This window comes from Bufo bufo, chromosome 2 (genome assembly GCF_905171765.1).
Source record: "Bufo bufo chromosome 2, aBufBuf1.1, whole genome shotgun sequence".
Lineage (NCBI taxonomy): Eukaryota > Metazoa > Chordata > Amphibia > Anura > Bufonidae > Bufo > Bufo bufo.
Window position 1 is genome coordinate 472,095,022 of NC_053390.1, and position 26,765 is coordinate 472,121,786.

Genomic DNA, 26,765 nt, shown 5'->3' on the forward strand with positions numbered 1-26,765 from the left:
GGTGCTCCTTTCACTCTACGCCCTGCCGCGTGGCCTTACAGTAGTGTACGACCACATATGGGGTGTTTCTGTAAACGGCAGAGTCAAGGCAATAAAGATACAGTCTTGTTTGGCTGTTAACCCTTGCTTTGTTAGTGGAAAAAATGGGTTAAAATGGGAAATTTAGCAAAAAAATGAAATTCTGAAATTTCATCTCCATTTGCCAATAACTCTTGTGGAGCACCTAAAGGGTTAACATAGCTTGTAAGATCAGTTTTGAATACCTTGAGTGGTGTAGTTTCTTAGATGGGGTCACTTTTAGGGAGTTTCTACTCCAGGGGTGCATCAGGGGGGCTTGAAACAGGACACGGTGTAAATAAACCGGTCCATAAAAAAATCACCCCTCCAAAAAACCCACAGCGCTCTTTTTCCTCTACGCCCTGTCGTGTGGCCGTACAGTAGTGTACGACCACATATGGGGTGTTTCTGTAAACAGCAGAGTCAGGGCAATAAAGATACAGTCTTGTTTGGCTCTTAACCCTTGCTTTGTTAGTGGAAAAATGGGTTAAAATTGAAAATTTGGCAAAAAATGAAATTCTGAAATGTCATCCCCATTTGCCAATAACTCTTGTGCAACACCTAAAGGGTTAACAAAGTTTGTAAAACCAGTTTTGAATACCTTGAGGGGTGCAGTTTCTTAGATGGTGTCACTTTTATGGAGTTTCTACTCTAGGGGTGTATCAGGGGGGCTTCAAATGGGACATGATGCAAATAAACCAGTCCAGCAAAATCGGCCTTCCACGAACCATACGGCGCAACTTTCCCTCTACTCTCTACTGTGTGCCCGTACAGTAGTTTACGGCCACATATGGGGTGTTTGTGCAAACTACAGAATCGGGGCAATAAATATAGCATTTTGTTTGGCTGTTAAGCCTTGATTTGTTACTGGAAAAAATGGATTAAAATGGAAAATTTGCCCAAATTAAATTCTGAAATTTGATCCCCATTTGCCAATAACTCTTGTGCAACACCTAAAGGGTTAACAAAGTTTGTAAAACCAGTTTTGAATACCTTGAGGCGTGTAGTTTCTTAGATGGGGTCATTTTTGGGTGGTTTCTGTTATGTAAGCCTCACAAAGTGACTTCAGACCTGAACTGGTCCCTAAAAATTGGGTTTTTGAAAATTTCTGAAAAATTTCAAGATTTTCTTCTAAACTTCTAAGCCTTGTAACATCCCCAAAATATAAAATATCATTCCCAAAATGATCCAAACATGAAGTAGACATATGGGGAATGTAAAGTAATAACTATTTTTGGAGGTATTACTATGTATTATAGAAGTAAAGAAATTGAAACTTGGAAATTTGCAATTTTTTACAAATTTTTGGTAATTTTTTTTTACTTCATTTTACTAGTGTCATGAAGTACAATATGTGACGAAAAAACAATCTCAGAATGTCCTGGATAAGTCAAAGCGTTTTAAAGTTATCACCACTTAAAGTGACACTGGTCAGATTTGCAAAAAATGGCCTGGCCCTTAAGGTGAAATATGCCAGTGTCCTTAAGGGGTTAAAAGTGTTAGGCCCCTTTCACGTGGGGGAGATTTCCTCGCGGGTTCAATGCGTGAGGTGAACGGATTGCACCCGCACTGAATCCGGACCCATTCATTTCTATGGGGCTGTGCACATGAGCGGTGATTTTCACGCATCACTTGTGCGTTGCGTGAAAATCGCAGCATGCTCCTCTTTGTGCGATTTCCACGCAGCGCAGGCCCCATAGAAGTGAATGTGGCTGCGTGAAAATCGCAAGCAAGTGCGGCTGTGGTGCGATTTTCACGCACGGTTGCTAGGAGATGATCGGGATGGAGACCCGATCATTTTTATTTTCCCTTATAACATGGTTATAAGGGAAAATACCGTAATAGCATTCTTAATACAGAATGCATAGTACAATAGGGCTGGAGGGGTTAAAAAAAATATAAAAAATAATTTAACTCACCTTAATCCACTTGCTCGCGCAGCCCGGCTTCTCTTCTGTCTTCATCTTTGCTGTGCACAGGAAAAGGACCTTTTGTGGTGACGTCACTATGCTCATCACATGGTCCGTCACATGATCCATCACCATGGTAAAAGACCATGTGATGAGCGCAGTGACGTCATCAAAGGTCCTATTTAGTTAATTTAATTAGTTAAATTATTTTTTAATTTTTTTAACCCCTCCAGCCCTATTGTACTATGCATTCTGTATTAGGAATGCTATTATTTTCCCTTATAACCATGTTATAAGGCAAAATAATACAATCTACATAACCCCGATCCCAAACCCGAACTTCTGTGAAGAAGTTTGGGTTTGGGTACCAAACATGGCGATTTTTCTCACGCACGTGAAAAACGCATTACAATGTTTTCCACTCACGCGGAAAAAATTGCGCATTTTCCCGCATCTTATCCGGGCCAAAAACATGACGCCCGTGTGAAAGAGGCCTTAGTCACTGGGTGACTGCGGTTCACAAGTAGGAAAAAAGTGGGCGGGGCACAACAGCCAATCAGATTTCAGCCTTTGACTTTAATGAAAAGCAGATAAACTGCTGCTATTATCACAGTTTAAATGACAAGTGTCCCAAACTTAGCACAATTACTCACTGGATGACTGCGGTAAAAATTTTGGAAAAGTGGGTGGTGCCTAAAACAGCCAATCAGATTTCATCTATTGACTTCAATGTAAAACTTTCAAATACTGCCATTCTCACAGTTTTAAAGCCAGAGGCCCCAATCTTGGCACAGATCATGACTGGGTGACTGGGCTTAAAAATTGGAAAACTGGGCGGAGCTTAAAACAGCCAATCAAATATTACCTAGTGCTATTCAATGGGAATATTTAAATTGCTGCCATTCTTACACTGTTAATGGTAGGGTCTTCAAACTTATTACATTCAGTTACTGGGTGACGGGAATTAAAATTTTAAAAGTGGCTAGAGCCACAAACAACCAATCAGATTTGACTTCAATGAGAAAATGTAAAAAGCTGTTATTCTTACAATATGAAAGCCAGAGTCCCCAAACTGGCACCATGGGTCTATGGGTGAGTGTTGTTAGAATTTAGGAAAAGTGGGTGGAGCCTTTAACAGCCAATCACATTTCAGCCATTCGTTTTATATGGGAAAATTTAAATTACTGCCGCTCTTTGACTGTTAATGGCAGGGTCCTCAAATTTGGCACAGTCAGTCATTGGGTGACTTGGGTTCAAATTTTAAAAAGTGGGTGGAGCCACAAACAGTCAATCAGATTTCAAGCCAACATCCTGTGGTTTCTTCAGAAACGACACCATCTAGTTTCATAATACTACTGTGAGTGTAGCCTTACTTAAAGGGGTTGTTCGGGTTCAGAGCGGAACCCGGATATAACCTATTCTTTAATAATTTAATATATATGAGGGGAACATTGGAGCATTTCCTTGCTCCAATGCTCCCCCTAGCCTTATGCTGCATTGCGCAGGGCAAGGTCTGTTTGCTTAATGCCGGTGACATAGCGGGCTTCTACCCACTATGCTAGGCAGAGATTTCTGCTTAGCAGTGAGCCCGGTGACATCACTGGCACAAATAGGCGATCTGTAGTGCTGCCCTAGGCTGTTTCAGAGGTGGGTACTAGAGCTGTTTTAAGAGAATGCATGACTCGTGCGAGCGATGTTGTCTTCACTGTTTACCTGCTCGCTGTCAACATTGCAGCAGCAAGAAGGTGTGATTGCAGCACCTCTGTCTCCATTCACGTAAATGGGAAGGGGTAGACTGTGTGTAAATTCTCCTTCACCCTGTCAATCAGATATTGATGACCTATCCTGAGGATGGGTCATCAATATGGGAAACTGGACAACCCCTTTTAAGTACCTTCCCCTGCGGCTTGCTAGTTCCAAAGTTATGCTGTATTTGTTTGTCTGCCTATGTACTGGCCTCTGCCGGTTTACTGGACTCTGACTCTTTGCTGCCTTCACTGCCGGCCCTGGACCATTCACCGTTAAGCTTGTACTTTGCCTGCCCTGACCTCAGCCTGTACCCTGACTGTGACTGCTCGCTGACCCCTTGGTGTCTGGAACTGGTTTGTCTCCATAGGTTAAACTGTTAACTACATAGAGACTATTCCGGGAGGCAGCAGCCTGGTGGTTCCCCTGCAGCGTAGTCCAGATTCCTGTACAGGGGTTAAAGGGAGAATACCAGAGGACATTAACACAGTGGTTTGACACCCATAACAAAGTGTTTTTGTAATACCAGTGGTAACATGTTTGGTAAGGCCAAGAGAAAACATGCGACATCTACTTCAGCCTATTATGCTCAAAAGTTGATCCAGATCTGGCAATCAGAATAAATCCTGGATCAATCACCTATGTCTAGATTTTTAGTATCTTGTAACTTGTAATATTGTTACTTTCAAGAAATGCATTCAGGCCCCTCTTGAATTCTTTTAGTGAGTTCACCTTTCCAACTCCTATGGCAGAGAGTTTCATATTTGCACTGCTCTTATATCTTCTGTGTTTGTGTAGAAATCTACTTTCCTCTAGATGTAGGCAATGTCCCCTTTGTAATGTTACACTCCTGGGTATACAAAGATCATAGGAGAGAGCTCTATGTTGGCTTTATTCATAGTTAATAGGTCACTCCTCAGCCATCTTTTTCTAAACTAAATAAATATAATTTTGATTAACTTTCTGGATTCTGTAATATAAACAATTTAGAAACAACACACTGCGAGTTAAAATAAACAAAAAGCCATACTCACCTTCACTAATCCACCCTGCTTCAGTCCTTTGCTGCTCTCCACATCCTGGTCTCGGCATGTTTGCCGTGCTGCGGCTGGACCTCCGGCCCGTCCCCATTATAGCAATTGGCGCCGGAGCAGACTTCCAGCAGCACACAGGGGCTAGCGTTCGTATAGATCAGGCAGGCTGTTCCCCTGCCGGACCCTACTAACGCTAATGTGAAAGTAGCCTTAGGCAGGTCACCACTATAGCCAGTGATTGGCTGAGCAGTCATTTCCTGCGTTTGGCTTCTCTTCACAGTAGTAAGGGCTAGAGAGACGGCACATACTCCTGCCATGAAATGTAAATCTTTCATGGTAATACATTTATCAGTTTTTGTACATTTTTTTTTTAAAATACACATACAAATTGTTATTGCTGCTGAAACGGTGTGGTACAGAGCAGTCAGTATAGCTTCGGGTCACAGCAGTACAAGCTTCTATATTTGCAGCACTCCCAAAACAGAAAGAGAAAGGGGCTTATATGAGTTGTGAAACATGAAGGACAGGAGGGGGAGGCAGTTACAGCCAGCAATAGTTTAGAAGCTGCCATGTTGCTCTGAGCAGTTTGGACTACTACTAAGGATGATGAGGAATCGATATTGTGGTTGCTCGTCCCCATACAGAATCATTGTTTCTGGGCAGCAGATCAATGTTTACACAGGATGATCTGCTTCCCAGAAATGATGATTGATGTTCCTGCATAAACGACAGCATCATCCAATGAACGAGCGTTTAGCTCATTCATCGGGTGATCGGTGGCATCTTTAGACGGGCAGATCGTTCCCGACAATCTGCTCGATTATCGGACAGTGTAAATCCACTTTTACAATAGAGAAGAGCTAATTTGCTGAGCGCAGCAATGTTTTTTCCTCTTGAGCAGTCTCAGCCACTGAAAGCAACCCAGCAGCATGTAAAAAAACATGATCAGCGTGGAGAATGATGGTTATAGACAGTGCTTTATGGTGCCACAATCGTTCACCCTCTATTTAGTTGGCATATTGTTGCCAGTATATCTCCTGTTTACACAGGGAGATGTGCTTCTGACAAAAGTATTTTTTAGGCCAGCATAAAGATGTGGCCAGCCTACAAATGCTGTCACATTTACACATAATCGCAAACAAGTGTTCTTATGAACGCTCATTGAGCCACTTATCAATAATTAGTAGGAAAAAATGTTTTTACTATTTTCTGTTGTCTAAAACCCAGGTGAAGCTTATAGTTCGAAATATTTGGTAATTAAAACAAATGATCAAAAAGTCAACCCCCCACCCAAATGGTAGCAATTAAAAAAAAAAAAGATGTCCCTGCAAAAAAACAGCCCTTACATAGCTCAGTGGTCTGTGCTAACAAGTAATTGGCACTCTATTGAAGGTAGGATTTGAGTATTGATTTGACCTATTTCTTGTACACCCTGGGGTGTCGTCCGGAGTGCCACCCCATATTGTATATTGCACATTTAGGCTAGTGGTGATTATTTACTTTTTATTATTCTGTATGTGATTTGTTTGTATTATCGTATATTTCACCCCTTAAGGACCCATGACGTAGCTGTACGTCATGAGTCCGATCCCTAAACATGGCGCCCGCTCGTGCGTGCAGCGGGGTCTCTGCTATTTTAAATAGCAGAGACCCTCGGCACATGTATGCGATCAGCCATACATCTTACCTTACAGATGCCGTGGTCAAGGAAAAAAATATAAAACTGTGGTATTGCACTAATTGTACTGACCCATAGAATGTAGTAAACATGTCATTTTTACCTCAAATGAAAATAAAAATGGAATGAATAAGACAATGGCACATAGTTTTATTTCCCAATTGCACCCTATTTAGATTCCCACTACATCATATGAAATATTAAATAGTGCCATTAAACTTGTCCCACAAAAACTAGCACTTATACAGCTGAACCAAAGATAAAAAAATTAAAAAAAGATAAAATGTACTGGTCCTCAACTGTCATTTTAAATGTGACTAAGAAAGTGTATTCAGGGGACGGCATGTATGTAATATTCAGTATTTTAAATGTGTGTTAGTAGTTAGTATTTTAGATGGTGCAAATGAATTAAATGATGTGCGTACTATAAAGTGGACATAAGGCCTCTTTCACACAAGCGTTGCGGATTCTCTCAGGGTCTGTTCAGGAAAAAACTGATGGTTTCGCACAAGTCCAGTCAGTTTTTTCTGAGATTGCTTTCAGTGCTTAATTTTTTCCATGAGGGTGCAATCAGTTTTTGATGTGTTTTTCACACGCATGAAAGAAAAACTGAAGAATAACAATCTATATCTCCTAGCAGCAATCCATGAAAAACACATTGCATCCAGATGCATTCCGTTTTTCACGGAAGCCCCATTCACTTCTATGGAACCATAGCTGCATTAAAAACGCTGAATATAGAACATACTGCGATTTTTCCTGAACGCACAAATGATGCATGAAAAACGACGTGTAGAAATGAATGGGTCAGGATTTAGTCCGGATGCTATGTGTTTGTGTGAAAGAGACCAAAGGGATTTGACAGTTTTATACCTTTATTTTGTCCAAGAAAGTATTATCTTCATTCCATGGATCCTGTAATGTAATCTGGTCAGGTCCTCCTTTATAAAACTCAACCAACAGAGCCTGTAGAAGATAGAAAAATGGCTGAAAAACACTGTTTTATTTTGTAGTATGAAACACTAGTAATAGCGGTAGGTAAGGCCACATGCACACAACCATATTTTGTTCTGATCTACATTTTTTTCAGATCCATTTCAATAGGGCTGCAAAAAATGTGGACGTCACACTGTGTGCTTTTCGCAATTATATGTCCGTACTGCAGCCTGCAAAAAATAAAAAAAAGATATAGAACATGTCCTATACTTGTCTGTTTTGCAGGCTCTTAACTGAATAAAAGAGTAAAAGAGTCGGGTTACATTGCAATCTGCCAGGGCCTGTGGAGCTGCAGTCACAGTAAGGGTGCGCCAAAGATCCATAGCAGTGTAAATGCCGGCAGTGGAGGATTCTGACTGTGGCAGGAAGGGGTTAATTCACTCTTTATTTAAAAAAATTAAATGTAAACAAAAATTTAAAGGGGTTGTCCTAGTTTTTTTTTTTTGTCCTTTGTATGTTTCTAACTTATCAAATGTAAAGGCTTTATCATGCACTTTATCTGCAGTTGTTGCTTTCTCAGATTTCACATGACCTGTGATGTCAGATTCTCTCCCTGCTCTGATGATGTTTCGTGCACAAGCCTGAGAGAGTTATATATTGCTGACCATCAAATTTACAGAGCTATATATTTTTTTCATAACTCGGACAACCCCTTTAAATAAAATAAAAGATAATAAAAAGTGAAATAAAGAAAACTCAAAAATTAAAGCTATAGCTATAGTTACCATTTTAGAAATCGTATAGCCGATTACATACACACATGGACACACATTCCCCACCCCCATTTTTTAGTAAAAAATATATATATTTATTAGTTTTAGAAATAGTATAGCGGACTTTGTGTGTGTAAACTCTGCAAACGTACACACTTTTTTCATATTTGCTTTTCAAAAAAATGTGAACATTTAGAAATGTTTTGTCTTGACATCTTTTAATAGTTAAAAAAATATAAGAAAGGAAAAATATACGGTACATTTTTTCATAATTTTCACAGTTTTTCTTTAAATATATACAGTTATGTGGAAGATAATAGCAGTCTAACTTCACTAATGTGTTTAATTACGGTACTGTTTTTGGCAGAAAAGATAATAAAATATGGGGAAAAAATGTATGACTAGGTGTAGTTGAGTAATGGGCAACCAACAGACTGAACAGTCATGACGTGCACGCTGCTAATTGGGTGCAATTGACTAATTCAATAAAAGGGGGGTGTTAAAATTAATAGCAGTGTGGAGTTCAATTAGTGAGGTGATTCATTCTGTGAAGAAACGGGTGTCAATTATGGCTCTTATTTAAAGAAGGAGGGCAGCAAATGTTGCACCTGCTGGTTTTAACCCTTGCTAAGCGAGTAAAATAGGTCTTTCCAGACACTGTACCGAACTTTGATCAAGAAGTTGATTGGAAAGGGGAAAACATGTAAAGAAATGCTGAAAATAATTAGCTGCTCAGCTAAAGACATCCCCAATGCTTTAAAACGGCAAACAAAACCCGAAACATGAGGTGGGAAAAGAAATACTACCACCCGTGTAGGTCATAGTATAAGGCCTCTTGCATACGAACGTGTACTGGACGTGCCCGTGCTGCGTCCCGCAAAATTCACTTCACTTGAATGGGGTCAGCGATCCGTCCGTTCTGCAAAGGACAAGTTCTATCTTTTTGCGGAACGGAACCCTACAAAAGCACTCCGTAGTGCTTCCGTTCCGTGGTTCTGTTCCGTACCATACAGCATCTCCGGATTTGCGGACCCATTCAAGTGAATTGGTCTGCATCCATGATGCGGAATGCACACGGACGGTGTCCCGTGTATCGCGGACCCGCCGTATGCGGGCCGCAATGCGGCCACGGGGGACACACATGGTCGTGTGCAAGAGGCCTAACAAGAATGGCAAAGAAGCATTCAATGATCAGCTCGAGGGAAATCAAAGAAGATCTTCAGTTATCTGTGAGTAAACTGCAATTCAGGGTCCGCGCTTGAACTTCATCAGTAAGGAACAGGATGGTGTTCAGACATGCATCACAGTGCCTATTTCTTTGGCCATATACATAGTATTTAAAAATACATTTTTTAAAAAATTTTGGAAGTTGATCTAACGGAAATAACACAGAGACTTACCACGTGTGACCAGAGACTAGAGGTTTTTTCAGTTGTGTCAATTGGAGAGGAACCTCCCAGAAGAAGCGGACAGCAAAACCCGGGTCGGGCAAATAGATTTTATATGTGATGTGAACAAGTGCCGATCTTGTAAGTAAAATAAAATATGTAGTGTTTCAATAACCCGTGGGCATTGCACTATGTCGTGTTCCTTTTAAAGAATAAAAGAGCTGTGATTGCTGGTGGATATTGAGACCAAGGAGCTGGAATTGTTTTGAATCGAGATAAAATCGTCTCATGGAAGTGTTGCTGTGTGTGAACTATTCCTTACTGATGAAGTTCAAGCGCGGACCCTGAATTGCAGTTTATTTTGGTTAAAAAAGAGACCTACTCCTGCTGATTGTGCAGCTTGGAAGACCACACAAAATATATTTTGTTTTCTTAGTTATCTGTGAGTACTGCACCAATTAGAAGACGCCTACGTGAAGACAAACTATTTGCAAGAAACCCTCGTAAATTACCATTTCTGAGAAAAAGACGTGTTGAAAAGGTTACAGTTTGCCAAATAACATACTGACTGGCCTAAAGAGAAGTGGGGCTTGGGGCTGGTGGCACTGGCTCTGGGGGACATGTCTGATGGCAGATGATGGCAAATGCCATGGGCTTGGGGCTGATGGCACTGGCTCTGGGGGACATGTCTGATGGCAGATTATGGCAAATGCCATGGGGCTGATGGCACTGTCTCTGGGGGACATGTCCACCTGTGTGCAATCTAAGATGATGGCAAATGCCATGGGGCTTGGGGCTGGTGGCACTGGCTCTGGGGGACATGTCTGATGGCAGATGATGGCAAATTCCATGGGTTTGGGGCTGATGGCACTGGCTCTGGGGGACATGTCTGATGGCAGATGATGGCAAATGCCATGGGGCTTGGGGCTGATGGCTCTGGGGGACAAGGACATGTCTGATGGCAGATGATGGCAAATGCCATGGGGCTTGGGGCTGATGGCACTGGCTCTGGGGGACATGTCTGATGGCAGTTTTGTAATTTGTATATTTTGTATACATACAGAAGAAAATAATATATTGCAATATATATCGCATATCGCACATGTTTCAAGTTATATCGCAATATAGATTTGAGGCCATATCGCCCACCCCTACCCTGGAGCACCATCAAATCTATCATAACCAAATGGAAAGAACATAGCACAACAGCAAACCTGCCAACAGACGGCCGCCCACCAAAACTCACGGACTGGGCAAGGAGGGCATTAATCAGAGAGTCAGCACAGAGACCTATGGTAACCCTGGAGGAGCTGCAGAGTTCCACAGCAGAGACTGGAGTATCTGTACATAGGATGACAATAAGCTGTACCCTCCATAAAGTTGGGCTTTATGGCAGAGTGGCCAGAAGAAAGCCATTACTTTTAGCAAAGAAACAAAAAGGCACGTTGTGAGTTTGCGAAAAAGGCACGTGGGAGACTCCCAAAATGTTTGGAGGAAGGTGCTCTGGTCTGATGAGACTAAAATTGAACTTTTTGGACATCAAAGAAAACGCTATGTCTGGCGCAAACCCAATACATCACATCACTCAAAGAACGCCATCCCCACAGTGAAACATGGTGGTGGCAGCATCATGCTGTGGGGATGTTTTTTAGCAGCTGGGACTGGGAAACTGGTCAGAGTTGAGGGAAAGATGGATTGTGCTAAATACAGGGATATTCTTGAGCAGAACTTGTACCACTCTGTGCATGATTTGAGGCTAGGACGGAGGTTCACCTTCTAGCAGGACAATGACCCCAAACACACTGCTAAAGAAACACTTGAGTGGTTTAAGGGGAAACATGTAAATGTGTTGGAATGGCCTAGTCAAAGCCCAGATCTCAATCCAATAGAAAATCTGTTGTCAGACTTGCTGTTCACAAGCGCAAATCATCCAACTTGAAGGAGCAGGAGAAGTAGTTTTGCAAGGAGTAATGGGCAAAAATCAAAGTGGTAAGATGTGGCAAGCTTATAGAGACTTATCCAAAGCGACTTGGAGCTGTGATTGCCGCAAAAGGTGGCTCTACAAAGTACTGACTTTAGGCGGGTGAATAGTTATGCACATTGACTTTTTCTGTTATCTTGTCCTATTTGTTGTTTGCTTCGCAATAAAAAAAAAACATCTTCAAAGATGTGGGCATGTTCTGTAAATTAAATGATGCAAATCCTCAAAAAATCCATGTTAATTCCAAGTTGTAAGGCACCAAAATACAAAAAAAGTCAAGGGGGTGAATACTTTTGCAAGGCACTGTACAACTAAATATTAGTTCAGTGATTAAAGAAAAGCTAAATCTGTAAACAAATTTCAGTTTATAGTGGAAATATTCCAGTTTAGTAACAAACATAGTAACATAGTTTATAAGGCCGAAAAAATACATCTGTCCATCCAGTTCGGTTTGTTATCCCGCAAGTTGATCCAGACGAAGGCAAAAATAAATAAAAGTGAGTTTGTAACTGAAAATGCAAACACTGCTATTTTTTGAACAGCCTATTATTCCTGTTTCTTGATTTTCAGTTTAAAATGTGATATTTTGTTCATGTTTTCATTCGGAATTGAATGTGCAGTGCCCCTAGTGGTTTTTATGAACAGTATATGGAAATAAATGCTATAATGAGGAATAAGCTTTTTTTCCTCAGTTGTTTTAACAACTTAAGGACCCAGGACGAGAATGCTCGTTCTAAGTGGCCGGTACTTTGCACCCCAGGACGAGCATTCTTGTCCTGCGGTCCTTCCTGTGCAGATGTATTGTGCTGCATTGGAACTGGGATCAGACCCTGTAATGTTGAATTCCCATAGTGGGACAAAAATTAAAAAAATTGAAATCTGTGAAGGTTCTCATTTATCCAGGTCATGGTAAATCTGTAAAGAATAAATCAAAGGCAACTGGACTTACTGTGGATTTCTTGAAAACGTTTCACTCGTTCTTCCAACGAGCTTTCTCAATTCTGGGTGACTGTACAAGAATTCTCTGGGAATAAATATGTAACTGAATCAACATCTGGTAATTATACCCAGCATGGGGTCAGAGGTCATTATACCCAGCATGGGGTCAGAGGTCATTATACCCAGCATGGGGTCAAAGGTGTTGATTTCATTATCCTAATTGGAGTCAGTAGGTGATAATGACCTCCCAGAAAAAGGTGTCAAGACAGCATTGTATGTGGCAGACAATAGATGTCAAACCCCCCCCCCCCCCCGCCTCTATTCAAGCTTGTCCAGTGCAATGAGGAATGCTCAGAACTGTATATCGGCGAAACAAAACAACTACATCAGCGTATGGCTCAGCATAGAAGAGCCAAAACCTCTGGTCAAGATTCAGCCGTGTACTTACATCTAAAAGAAACCGGTCACACCTTTGAAGACAGTCAAGTACGTGTTTTGGATAAGGAGGCCGATTGGTACAAACGAGGTGTGAAGGAGGCCATCTATGTAAAAATGGAGAAGCCAAGCTTGAATAGAGGCGGGGGGGGGGGGTTAGACATCTATTGTCTGAAACATACAATGCTGTCTTGACACCTTTTTCTGTGAGGTCATTATCACCTACTGACTCCAATTAGGATAATGGGATCAACACCTTTGACCCCATGCTGGGCATAATGACCTCTGACCCCATGCTGGGTATAATTACCAGATGTTGATTCAGTTACATATTTGTTCCCAGAGAATTCTTGTACAGTCACTCAGAATTGAAAAAGCTCATTGGAAGAATGAGTGAAATGTTTTCAAGAAATCTACAGTAAGTCCAGTTGCCTTGATTTATTCTTTACAGATAAAAAAAATATAAAGTTTCAATAAAAAATAAAAAGCCCCTTTCCCATGAAATTGTAAAAAATAGAAAAAAATAAAAAACAGACATATTAGGCATCACCGCATGCGTAACAACCTGCTCTATAAAAACATCACAAGATCCACCCCATTTGGTCAACACCGTAAAAAAAATTATAATAAAAACTGTGCTAAATTTTTTTTTACATTTTTTGTCACCTTTCATCACAAAAAGTGTAATACCAAGTGATCAAAAAGTAGTATGCACCCTTAAATATTACCAATCAAACCGTCATCTCACCCCGCAAAAAATGACCCCCTACCTAAGACAATCGCCCAAAAAATAAAAATAAAATATGGCTCTCAGACTTATGGAGACACCAAAACCAGATTTTTTTTTTGTTTCAAAAATGCTCCCCCATTGTGGTAAATATAAAAAAAAAAAGTAGACGTATTAGGTATTGTCGCGTCCGTAACAGCCTGCTCTATAAAAATACCACATGACCTAACCCCTCAGATGAACACCGTAAAAAAAATAAAAACTGTGTCAAAAAAGCACATTTTTTTCACCTTACATCACAAAAGTGTATAAATACCAAGCGATCAAAAAGTCATACACACCCCAAAATTGTACCAATCAAACAGTCATCTCATCCCCCACAAAATGAGACCCTACCTAAGACAATCGGCCAAAAAAATAAAAAAAAACTATGGCTTTCAGAATATGGAGACACTAAAAAATAATAAAAAAAAATAAATGCTTTATTATGTAAAACTGAAACAATCAACCCAAATACATATTTGGTATTGTCGCGTCTGTAACAACCTGCTCTATAAAAATATCACATGATCTAACCTGCCAGATGAACATTGTAAAAAAAAGTGTAATATAGAGCAACAAAAAATCATATGTACCCTAAAATAGTACCAACAAAACTGACACTTTATCCCATAGTTTCCAAAATGGGGTAATTCTTTTGGAGTTTCTACTCTGGGGGTGTATCAGGGGGTCTTCAAATGTGACATGGCAACTTAAAATTATCCCAGTGAAATCCAAAAACCATATGACATTCCTTTCCTTCTGCGCCCTGCCGTGTGCCCATACAGCAGTTCACGATCACATATGGGGTGTTTCTATAAACTACAGAATCAGGGCATTAAATATTGAGTTTTGTTTGGCTGCTAACGCTTGCCTTGGTCCTGGAAAAAAATGGATTAATATGGAAAATCTGCCAAAAAAGTGAAATTTTTTAATTTTATCTCCATTTTCCGTTAATTCTTGTGGAACACCTAAAGGGTTAACAAAGTTTGTAAAATCTGTTTTATATACATTGAGGGGTGTAGTTTCTAAAAATGGGGCCATTTATGGGTGGTTTCTATTATGTAAGCCTCACAAAGTGACTTCAGCCCTGAACTGGTCCTTAAAAAGTTTTGGAAATTTTCTGAAAAATTTCAAAATTTGCTTCTAAACTTCTAAGCCTTCTAACGTCCCAAAAAAAGAAAATTGCATTTACAAAATGATGCCAACATAAAGTAGACATATGGGGAGTGTTAAGTAATAAATATTTTATGAGGTATCAGTTTATAGTATATAATGTTTTAAAAGCAGAGAAATAGAAATTTAGAAAATTGCAGATCTTTCAACATTTTTGGTAAATTTGGGATTTTTTCATAAATAAAGGTGAAATATATTGACTCAAATTTATGACTATCCTGAAGTACAATGTGTCACGAGAAAACAATCTTAGAATGGCTTGGATAAATAAAAGTGTTCCAAAGCTATTACCACAAAGTGAAACATTTCAGATTTGCCAAAAATGTCCTTGGCAGAAGGGCGAAAACTGGTAGAAGGGGTTAAAACACAGTTTTATTTTTTTGTTGTTGATCAAAGGCTCCGTTCCCTAGTTATGATACATTTTCTTTAAATACAAATTAGGCCTTTGGTGCAATAAGCGCATTACCATTGCTCTTGTTGCACCCAAGCTTAACTCAGAGTTGTAACTACTGCCTTCATCAGACCATAATACAATTACAGCAGACATTAAAGATTTATATACTCAAAAAGCAATGTGTATACATCAACAAGCTTACACAAAAATGTATATACAGTATATAAACAAGCTTAAAACCACTGAAACAGAGGCCATGCAATATTTGGCAGTCATCCACAAATGTATACCGCACACAGCAAACAACTGCCATGTTACCAAAAGCAACATTTTCAGAGAGCCCACAGCATATTGCGTACAAAAATATAACCAAATTAATACACACAACCATCTTCATGCAACTTTGCAGCAAATAATGGTTACATCAAAAACTGGAAGAAAATTAAAATTAGCAGCACCCAATACTAATGTGAACTAGTTCCTTTATCGGGCCATTTATACGGTTAAAAATAAATATATAAAGATTTCTATACAAAAAATGGCAATGTATAAACATCAACAAGCGTACATAAAAAGTAATGCATACAGGGAGTGCAGAATTATTAGGCAAATGAGTATTTTGACCACATCATCCTCTTTATGCATGTTGTCTTACTCCAAGCTGTATAGGCTCGAAAGCCTACTACCAATTAAGCATATTAGGTGATGTGCATCTCTGTAATGAGAAGGGGTGTGGTCTAATGACATCAACACCCTATATCGGGTGTGCATAATTATTTTTCCTTTGGCAAAATGGGTCAAAAGAAGGACTTGACAGGCTCAGAAAAGTCAAAAAAAAGTGAGATATATTGCAGAGGGATGCAGCACTCTTAAAATTGCAAAGCTTCTGAAGCGTGATCATCGAACAATTAAGCGTTTCATTCAAAATAGTCAACAGGGTCGCAAGAAGCGTGTGGAAAAACCAAGGCGCAAAATAACTGCCCATGAACTGAGAAAAGTCAAGCGTGCAGCTGCCAAGATGCCACTTGCCACCAGTTTGGCCATATTTCAGAGCTGCAACATCACTGGAGTGCCCAAAAGCACAAGGTGTGCAATACTCAGAGACATGGCCAAGGTAAGAAAGGCTGAAAGACGACCACCACTGAACAAGACACACAAGCTGAAACGTCAAGACTGGGCCAAGAAATATCTCAAGACTGATTTTTCTAAGGTTTTATGGACTGATGAAATGAGAGTGAGTCTTGATGGGCCAGATGGATGGGCCCGTGGCTGGATTGGTAAAGGGCAGAGAGCTCCAGTCCGACTCAGACGCCAGCAAGGTGGAGGTGGAGTACTGGTTTGGGCTGATATCATCAAAGATGAGCTTGTGGGGCCTTTTCGGGTTGAGGATGGAGTCAAGCTCAACTCCCAGTCCTACTGCCAGTTTCTGGAAGACACCTTCTTCAAGCAGTGGTACAGGAAGAAGTCTGCATCCTTCAAGAAAAACATGATTTTCATGCAGGACAATGCTCCATCACACGCGTCCAAGTACTCCACAGCGTGGCTGGCAAGAAAGGGTATAAAAGAAGAAAATCTAATGACATGGCCTCCTTGTTCACCTGATCTGAACCCCATTGAGAACCTGTGGTCCATCATCAAATGTGAGATTTACAAGGAGGGAAAACAGTACACCTCTCTGAACAGTGTCTGGGAGGCTGTGGTTGCTGCTGCACGCAATGTTGATGGTGAACAGATCAAAACACTGACAGAATCCATGGATGGCAGGCTTTTGAGTGTCCTTGCAAAGAAAGGTGGCTATATTGGTCACTGATTTGTTTTTGTTTTGTTTTTGAATGTCAGAAATGTATATTTGTGAATGTTGAGATGTTATATTGGTTTCACTGGTAAAAATAAATAATTGAAATGGGTATATATTTGTTTTTTGTTAAGTTGCCTAATAATTATGCACAGTAATAGTCACCTGCACACACAGATATCCCCCTAAAATAGCTAAAACTAAAAACAAACTAAAAACTACTTCCAAAAATATTCAGCTTTGATATTAATGAGTTTTTTGGGTTCATTGAGAACATGGTTGTTGTTCAATAATAAAATTAATCCTCAAAAATACAACTTGCCTAATAATTCTGCACTCCCTGTATACATAAATACACACAATTAATACATACAACCACCATCCCCCTATACAATCTAATAAAATATTAATCCTTATTAAAAAGGATAATACAATGCACAAACTAAGGTTGCTTTTAGGCAAGTATAATATTCCAGTGTAAGGGAGACAACAACTTCACCTTCTGCAGTAGGTATTGTGTTCAGCCTTTAGGAGTTGTACACATTCCAGGCACAACTCTGATTATTTATTTTACTCCCTTATATAGCGCTGCCATATTCTGCAGCACTTTCCAGACCTCATCATCCCTTGCTGTCCCAAAAGGAGCTGACAATCAAAGTACCCTATCAGTATGTCTTTGGAGTGTGGAAGGAAACCAGAATACCAGAAGAAACCCACACAAACAAGGGGAGAACATACAAACTCCATGTAGATGTTGTCCTTGGTTGGATTCAAACCTAGGATTCCAGTAATGCAAGGCACCAGTGCTTACCACTGAGCCTCCATGCTGCCCATACTTGCTGCTCCCTTTATTCATAAACCTCTAGCAGGAATAACCGAGGGCTGGCACAACACAAAGTTATAAGAATTATTGTGCAGAACTGTTATTACATGTGGAACACAAGTATCCACTAAAACAGACATGTCGGGAGAGGTCCTTTTTAATGTGAATGGGACTGAGATGTGAAAACCCTGACAGGCCATGGATAGGTGTGTCACTATTTCTTGACGAACGCAGCCATGTTTTCCTAGCTTGAGGGTATGGTCACATGTATAAAACCTGCGTTCAGTTCAGTTTTTTTCCGTGCGGGTGCAATGCGTTTTTTTTTAAATCAAATATCTTTTTATTAACATTTTGTATAAATGGAAAACAGGATATTAGGAAAAGCCATATTACATAGGTAAAGATGTGACGGTTAGGATCCGAACAACAAGCAGGTCCCTTGAACTATCGTAATTTATGAACAATTGCTTGTGAGAGGTAGGGCTAAGGATGTTGAGGGAGATGGAGGGGGGAAGGGTGGGGTAGATGGATGGGGGGGAGGTAGGAAGGGAAGAAGCGGGAAAGGGTTGAGGAGGTACATCGGGTGTAAACAGGAGCAAATAACTATAGTTTGACATCAGCCATTAGCATGTTTCAGTCTGAAACCTTGGAGATAGGCTGATATGTTGAGGTCTGTGTTTAGTGGTTACTTTCGGGATTCCACAGCGATTGTGTGTGAGTTGTATACTCTTTTGGCAGGCATTTCTTCTTGGGAGAGAGAGATAATTTTTGGGTATGAATTTGAGGAGCGTTGTTTTGCCTTCCTGGAGAGATATTGTGATTCTCCAGATGTCACACCTTTCCCAAGCGAAACAGTAGTTTCGGTCTATCGATCTGTTGAACACGCCAGGGGCTTCATTGGTTGGTGAGAGTATTAATGTGTTTGGAGGTGAGTGATTTATGTTATGTGGATAGGTTTTTGGTTCTATAGGCCTTCAAGGAGCCCACAGTCTACCAAATTTCGAATGGGATCTGTAGGCCCAACCAGCCAACTCCTTCATGAGATATATTTGATCAATCTTTTTCTATCATTGGGCGATATCAGGGGGGTTTGGGTTAAGCCAGTGAAGAAGAATTAAGATCTAGCTGCCTGGACCAGCAGTGTAGGAAGGTCAGATGTCCTGGGAGACCAATTGCGTGAGGGAAGCCACAATAATACCGAGATAGGTGAGAGTTTTATAGAAGTATTACATATCAGGTTTATTCTATTTTCCACCTGGGACCAATAGCCTTTGATCAGTGGACATGACCAAAATATGTGGCTCAATGAGCCCTTTTCTACTAGGCAGTGCCAGCATTTGTCATTGTCCCTTAATCCCATGTGGTGGAGTTTACTGGGGTCATCGTACCACCTGGTCATTGTCTTATATGAATGCTCTTGAATTCTAGTGCATCGTGAGAAGCCATGGGATCTCAGGTGGATCTGATTTATTTCTGCTGTGGTGAAGGATTTTCCCAGGTCCTTCTCCCAATGTGTTATGTAGGCGGGGGTACCTTTGGTATTCATAGATTGTAGCGTTTTGTATAGAAGTGAGGTAGTGTGTCTAGGAATTGTATCAAAAGTCGATATTTTTTCGAACCACGTTGCCTCCGGCACCCCCCTATATTTTAATTGTAAAGTTAAGCAAGAGCGCTTAAATTCTGTCTGGCTAAGAAAGTTGCCTTCCTTAACATTGCAGGAGTAGTGGTGCTCTATATCTAAGTGTGTTCCTTAAGACAGTGCCAGAAGGAAGGAGGCTTGACAATGTCTGGTTGGAGAAGGGAAGGGAGATATCTAGGGGAGTCAGAGAGCGGAGCTTGGTTTGTCTGCATAAATTTGATGGTGTGAAAGATCTCTTTGGTCAAGCTATTCGTCAGTGGGGGGGGGGGGGGGGGGGGGGGGGGGGGAAGGGGTGTCTAGAATGCCCTAGAGACCTGCCATTTGTTTATCAGACATGTTTGCTAATTCTATGTCAGAGCCCAGCGTTCTAAATTTAGAAATGCATATTTGGAGCCATCTCTTCAGCTGTATTGCTCTATAGTAGGTTCTTATATCTGGGAGTCCAAAGCCTCCTTGACGTCGGTCTCTGGCCAATCTGCCAATCTATCATAAGCTATCCTCGGTTTTTTGCCCTTCCATAAGAAGGATATGAATAGAGAGCCAATTGATGTAAAGGATTGTGATAAATATATTGGTACCATCCGGATCTGATTGTGTTATGATGTGGTCAAAGGAAATATGTTTAGCTATGGCTATACTAACACCTCTTGCCGCTGATTTATATGTGGAGTGATACCAGTATTTGAAAAGAGTTTGTGGTAATGTGGGAATTTTATTGTTTTTTAGATGGGTCTCCTGGAGAAAGCAAATATGAGACCTGCTCTTCCTCAGGAGAGTGATTACCTGGGATCTCTTTTGTGGAGAGTTGAAGCCCCAGACATTAAAAGACATTGGGGTTATAGTCGCCGTGATGGTGGAATATGCCATCTGGTATAGTCTATGGTGTTTGTGGTCCCGGAAGTAACCTGTGTGGTAGCATCAAACAGAAGTATACTAGTTAAATAAAAAAACAGAGAAACAAAACATGACATGTCAAAATTAACATTTGTGGGTATCCAGCTGACAATCCACGCGCAGTGGTGTAGTTGTAGGGACACCAAACTAGAGATTTTGTATCTGGCATGGCTAGGGGTGTGCGGGGGCAGAAGGTGGTAAGTTTCCATCCTGATCTGGTGCCGCAGACCCGCATTTCTGAAGGAATAGAAAAATTATTGTGAAGACTTAGTATTAGTTACCATCCTACTTGAGATTTAAACATGTGGAGTTAGTGAGAAGTAGAAAGAGACAGGATGAATGAAGAGCAGGATAGCTGTCGATGATGACGGCGAAAATCCGAAGGGTTACGTACAGACGTTAGAAGTCTCCAACTTCACCTTGTGTGCTGTACCGCTATGGTCTGGCAGGGGGCCCTTAGGGACAGATTGAAATAGAGGATGGGAAAAGAGAAAAAGAGAAAATGATGAGTGGTGAGAAAGGGAAGTGAAATACGAAAGGATGAAAGTATAGGGAGAATAAGGAAAAGCTATAAATGATAATATGAAGAAAAGTGGTGAGTCTCAAATGTAACATTCAGAGGTATTCCCTCGGAGAAGAAGAGTCCATCTTGCTTTTGGTGCTGAAGAGGCAGGTTCATATATTATTTCTCTGCGTGCCCGGTGATTTCTGTTTGGTGACCATTGACCATGTTTCTTATCTGGGCAGTGGAGGTAGTTGTGTTGCGGTGTCGTCCAGCGGCAGCCATGATGGGATGCTAATGGTGTTAATGTCCAGTTGTGACCAGGCTGCTGTTAGATCGGATGGTTTGTGAATCGTGCAGCGTTTTCCATCTTTGCTGAATGTGACACTGAAGGGGTAAAGCCATCGGTATAGGATATTATGATTCCTCAAGTAATCTGTGAAGGTTTTAGGATACGGCGTTTCAACAATGTGGAGGGCGCTATGTCTTGAAAGATTTGAATAGACGCACCTTCGTATGCCAAGGCCTTCCTCCACTTTGCTGCCTGAAGTATAGCTGAGGTGTTTTGAAAACTGAGCAGCCAGCAAAACCACATCTCGTGGCAGTTCGTCCTTGCCTGGAGTTGGGCGCAGAGTTCTGTGTATCTTCTCAATAGAGACAGGTTGGGCTTTCTCCTCTCCAAGGAAGTGTGAAAAATGTGCTGAGCCGTGGCGCGCAGGGCCCTGTAGTCGATGGATTCTGGCAGGCCTTTTAGCCTGATATTCTTTCTCCGGCTCCTGTTTTCTTGGTCTTTGACCAGAAGGAGCGCGTTGTTGAGGGAGTCTATTTGGGATTTCAGGCAGTGTGATACAGCAGTGCTGTGGTCAGTGAGGAGGTTCTGGTTGGATTCCAATGATTCCACTCTATGTCCCAGTGCCCTTATGTCATGCCGCGTGTCTCTGAGTTCCTGCAGCACTGGGTCGAGTGCTTGGGAGAGGGAGTCTTTTAGAAATGACTTAGTTAGAATATCGTTATTTTCTACTTGCGGTTCATCCCTGTAGTCCAGCGCGCTGCCCGCACCGGCATCCTCTCTCTCTTCCTCCTCTGAGTCAGGTGCGGTTGAACGCGGCGCCATCTTGCCCATTTGCGTCGGAGAAAGTGCCAGCTTCTTACTGACTAATCTGTCCATCTCTGCTTGTCCCTTCTTGTGTTTGGGGGTCGTAGGGCGGTCCCTGGGTCTGTCCCTCCCGATCTTTACCATACTAGCTGGAGTTTAGGCGTCTTCAGTAATGAAAATGCAGGTCTGTGGAGCAGGAGCTCTTTTCTCAGACCTCCATCTCGCTCTATGGTCAGGCTCCGCCCCCGGGTGCAATGCGTTTTGATGCGTTTTTCACGCGCGTGATAAAAAGCTGAAGGTTTACAAACATCTCTTAGCAACAGTCAGTGAAAAACGCTTTGCATCCACACTTGCTTGCGGATGCAATGCGTTTTTCACTGAAGCCCAATTCACTTCTATGGGGCCAGGGCTGCGTGAAAAACACAGAATACAAAACATGCTGCGTTTTTCACACAACGCAGAACTGATGCATGAAAAAAAAACGCTCATGTACACAGATCCATTGAAATGAACAGGTCAGGATTCAGTGCGGGTGCTATGCGTTCACGCCACGCATTGCAGCCGCACAGAAAACTCGCTCGTGTGAAAGGGGCCTAATACTGACAAATGTAAGGTTATGTACTTGGGAAGGAATAATGCAAATCACCAGTACATACTAAATGGTAAAACACTGGGTAACACTGACATGGAAAAGGACCTAAGAATTTTAGTGAACCTCAAACTAAGCTGTAGAAACCAGTATCAGGCAGCTGGTGCCAAGGCCAATAAAATAATGGGTTGCATCAAAAGGGGCATAGATGCCTGTGATGAGAACATAGTCCTGTCACTTTACAAATCACTAGTCAGAGCACACATGGAGTACTGTGTACAGTTCTGGGCTCCTGTGAACAAGGCAGACAAAGCAGAGCTGGAGAGGGCTCAGAGGAGGGAAACTAAAGTAATAACTGGAATGAGTGGACTACAGTACCCTGAAAGATTATCAAAATTAGGGTTATTCACTTTAGAAAAAAGACGACTGAGGGGAGAGCTAATAACTATGTATAAATATATCAGGGGTCAGTACAGAGATCTCTCCCATCATCTATTTATCCCCAGAACTGTGACGAGGGGACATCCTCTGCGTCTGGAGGAAAGAAGGTTTGTACACAAACAAAGAAGAGGATTCTTTACGGTAAGAGCAGTGAGACTATGGAACTCTCGGACTGAGAAGGTGGTGATGGTGAGTTCACTAAAAGAGATCAAGAGGGGCCTGGATGTATTTCTGGAGTGAATTACGGTAATATTACAGGCTATAGCTACTAGAGATGGGTCGTTGATCCAGGGAGTTATTTTGAGTCAGGAAGGAATTTTCTCCTAAAGTGAGGAAAATTGGCTTTTACCTCACATTATATATTTTTTGCCTTCCTCTGGATCAACTTGCAGGATAACTGTAATGGGGCGCCGAAGGCACACTCTGTCTCCCATCAGCCACAGACCTGCTGCTTAGCTTCGGGAGTGAGGATCTGTGTTCAACCTCGTTCCCAGGGCGGCTTTTGCTAGCTGGGAGGCTCCCTGCTCCTAGGTCTGCCTTGAGCGCCGAGCTGATCACTCGGTGCTCGACTTGTCTGTCGGTTGGTCATGTGACGCTGGCCACGTCACATGACCCTCACTCCCCACTATAAATACAGGCAACCTGCTGGCTACAGGTTGCCTGTGATTTTGGTCCCTTAGGCTGTGTATTATTATTGTTATTTAGCTTACCTTTGGATTTGACCCTTGATCTGCTTCCTGACACCTCTTCTGCCTGCTCCCTGAACCTTGACGCTACCTCTCGGATTTTGACCTCGGCTTGCTTTTGGATTTTGTCTTTGCCTCTTCTCTTGTACTGACGTGACCTCCTGGACTGACCCCGGCTAGTTGACCCGCCTCGCCCTTCCATTTTTGGTGGTACCTTGCTTGTTCCACCTCTCTGTCCGCTCTAGTGCTACCTCTCATTGGCTGTCCGCTTCCCTGCTGTCTCTATCTCTCTGCTTGCACTTACTCAGGTCAGGGACTGTCGCCCAGTTGCGCCCCGTCACCTAGGGCGGGTGGTGAAAGTAGGTAGGGACAGGGGACCGGGTGGCAGCTCAGGGGGTGCACCTCCGCTCTATCTTATACCCGCGACTCTACCCCGTGACAATAACAGGCTGAACTGGATGGACAGATGTCTTTTTTCAGCCATATAAACTACATTACCATGTTACTATGTTACATGTGATGGCTCTCCAGATCACACCAGCCATTGGGGCAGAGTGTTGCTATGAAGGAAAGGCAGGATTAAAGCGATCACTATGTGACCTCCATATTCAAACATTATAATTGGAACAAACCTCCTAAACTGTCATTTTAATTGTAAATTAAAAATTAATGTCTGAAGTAAATATATCTGGCCCACAACTTAGCTGACTTTACGTGCATATTAAACTCTTAGTGACATAACTAATTTTAGCTTTAAACCCTTAACGCAAAACGCTGTGCATGTACGGCAGGGGATGCATTGCCAGAATGCATTCCGCTGTACATGCACGGCGGGCTTATCGGGCGGGCACTGGATCGGTGCACGCCCGATCACTGCAGGGGTCCGGCAGTCCTTGGTAGCCGGGCCCCTGCCGTATCTGCCGGCATCGCTGTAAAAGCCGATTCCGGCGGATAAACCCCTTCTATGCCGCGGTCCACGCTGATCGAGACATAGAAGGGGTTTGTGTCGGGTGAGGGAGCGCATAGAGTCCCCGTGCAGCTGTGGCGGGGACTCAATGTGTCAGAAGGCAGCCCGATGCCATGCAGAGGCTGCCCAATGACTTGCACGGCATCGGGAACTGACTTCTACGGGTGCCCAGGAGATCCAGCCTCAGGCTGGGTCTCCTAGGTAACCTGTTAGTGTATTACTCTGTGTAATACACTAACAGGCAATGCATTACAATACAGATGTATTGTAATGCATTGCTGAAGGTATCAGACCCCCAAAAGTTGAAGTCCCAGAGTGGGACAGAAATAAAGTAAAAAAAAAAAGAAAGTGTTTTCAATAAAAAAATATAAAGTTTCAAGTTAAAAAAAACGCCCCATTCCCCTGATTTTATAATAAAAAATAGGAAAAAAACAACAACACATATTAGGTATCGCCACATCTGTAACAACCGGCTCTATAAACATATCACATAACCCACCCCATCCGATAGACACCATAAAAATAAAATTTAAGTATACATATTAGGTATCGTCGCGTCCGTAACAACCTGCTCTATAAAAAATACCACATCAAGGAAAGTTACGACCCGGGAGCAGCGTCTTTGCCGGGGACGCTGTGGCTGATACCTAGGTGGTGAGTTCTCGGTCCAGAGGTGCGTTGGAGTAGAGAATCTTGCGGCGCTTTGGTCGTGGGACCTGATGTGAGCTGGAGCGACTGAGTGCAGTATGCGGAGAAGGTAGCGCCTGTTTAAGCTGTGGAGTCGCATCCCCCCCAGGTGGCCTGTCGTGTGAGCGGGATTCAAGGCTATTAAGGGAGGCTAGTTGAAGCGAGCAGCTGTTTAGAGGAGAGGAGCTCTGCCGGCTAGGTGGGATTTATTTTATAAATATAGAAGCCGCGCTATAGTCAAAGGGGTGAAAAACGAGAGCGGTTGGAGAGTGGAGAGTGGAAATTGGAGGCTGTTTGGACGCTCTGCAGCATTTGTTTGTGGGGGTTGATCATCCGTTGAGGAAGGAAAAAAGGAAAAAGTGAGAGAAGAGGAAAGGAAGAAAAAGGGGGGGTGAAGACATTCAGACGGTTGTGGAGTACAGTGTACACTGACCGTTTTATATATATCTATATTGCAACCCTGACCCTGACTTTAACCCTATGTGAAAATTCTCTCATGCGATTAACCCCTTCTAATTTCATCTAACTGTCCCGGATTAACCATGGACTAACAGACTCTAATCTAACCTAACCCATGGTCTCATGCGATTAACCCCTTCTAATCTCGTCTAACTTTCCCGGATTAACCATGGACTAACCGACTCTAATCTAACCCAACCCCTTCCATCAAAGGTATCAGGCTGGCACCCCTCTTGTTGGACGAATTATTTTGAATCTGTGGTTCTCCATCTCCTCCTCTTTGATTGAATTGGCTCAGATTAAGAAAAACTGATTTTTTTGGAGTTGTTTTATGTGACTACCTCAGGATAATAGGAAATGCATCGATAATTTGCCAACTGGATTCCTTTTTTTTTTTTTTCTTCCTCCTATCATTAACACTCCCTGTTCTAATAATTTTTTTCCCCCTAATAACAGTAATAATACTGGGACTAAGGTGAAGCATATGGTCTTGTCTAATTGGACTGTTTATTGATAATATTTTAATATATTGAAAACTGTAGTTGTATTTAATGATATCTGATTTAATGTGGTTGATTAAGACAACTCTACCTTTGAGATAATTGTTGGGGAATAGCTGTAATAGTGGTGAGCGGGGGAAAGAGGAGGGAAAGGGGGAAAAGGGAGTGGGAGAGAGTAGAAAAAGGGGAGGGAGGTGAAGGAAGAGAGAGAAGAGGGAAGAGGGGAAAAAAAAAAGGAAAAAGAAAAAGGAGAAAGCAAGTATAAAAATGCCCCCCAAGAAAAAGGAGGAACAGAGCGGTCTTACTGGCGCTAGTGGTAGGTGATCAGCAACGGGGTTAGAGAGTGGGCCAAAACAACATAGCTTAAATAAATTTCTGATCCCTAACTCCCCAGGTTCTAACTCTCTACAGAAAGAAAAAAACTATAGATACAGAGACGCATGTCTTGACACAGGAGAACGGGACTCCGGGTGG

At 41.9% G+C, this 26,765-nt stretch overlaps 1 protein-coding gene across 1 annotated transcript in view; it reads right to left on the reverse strand.

Moving 5' to 3' along the window:
* Positions 1-26,765, reverse strand: part of MPND (MPN domain containing) — a 253,005-nt gene that overhangs the window by 22,483 nt on the left and 203,757 nt on the right. Inside the window, exon 12 of the mRNA XM_040417738.1 lies at positions 7,299-7,391. Within this exon, the coding sequence (XP_040273672.1) occupies positions 7,299-7,391 (93 nt within the window). The remainder of the gene's footprint in view (positions 1-7,298; positions 7,392-26,765) is intronic.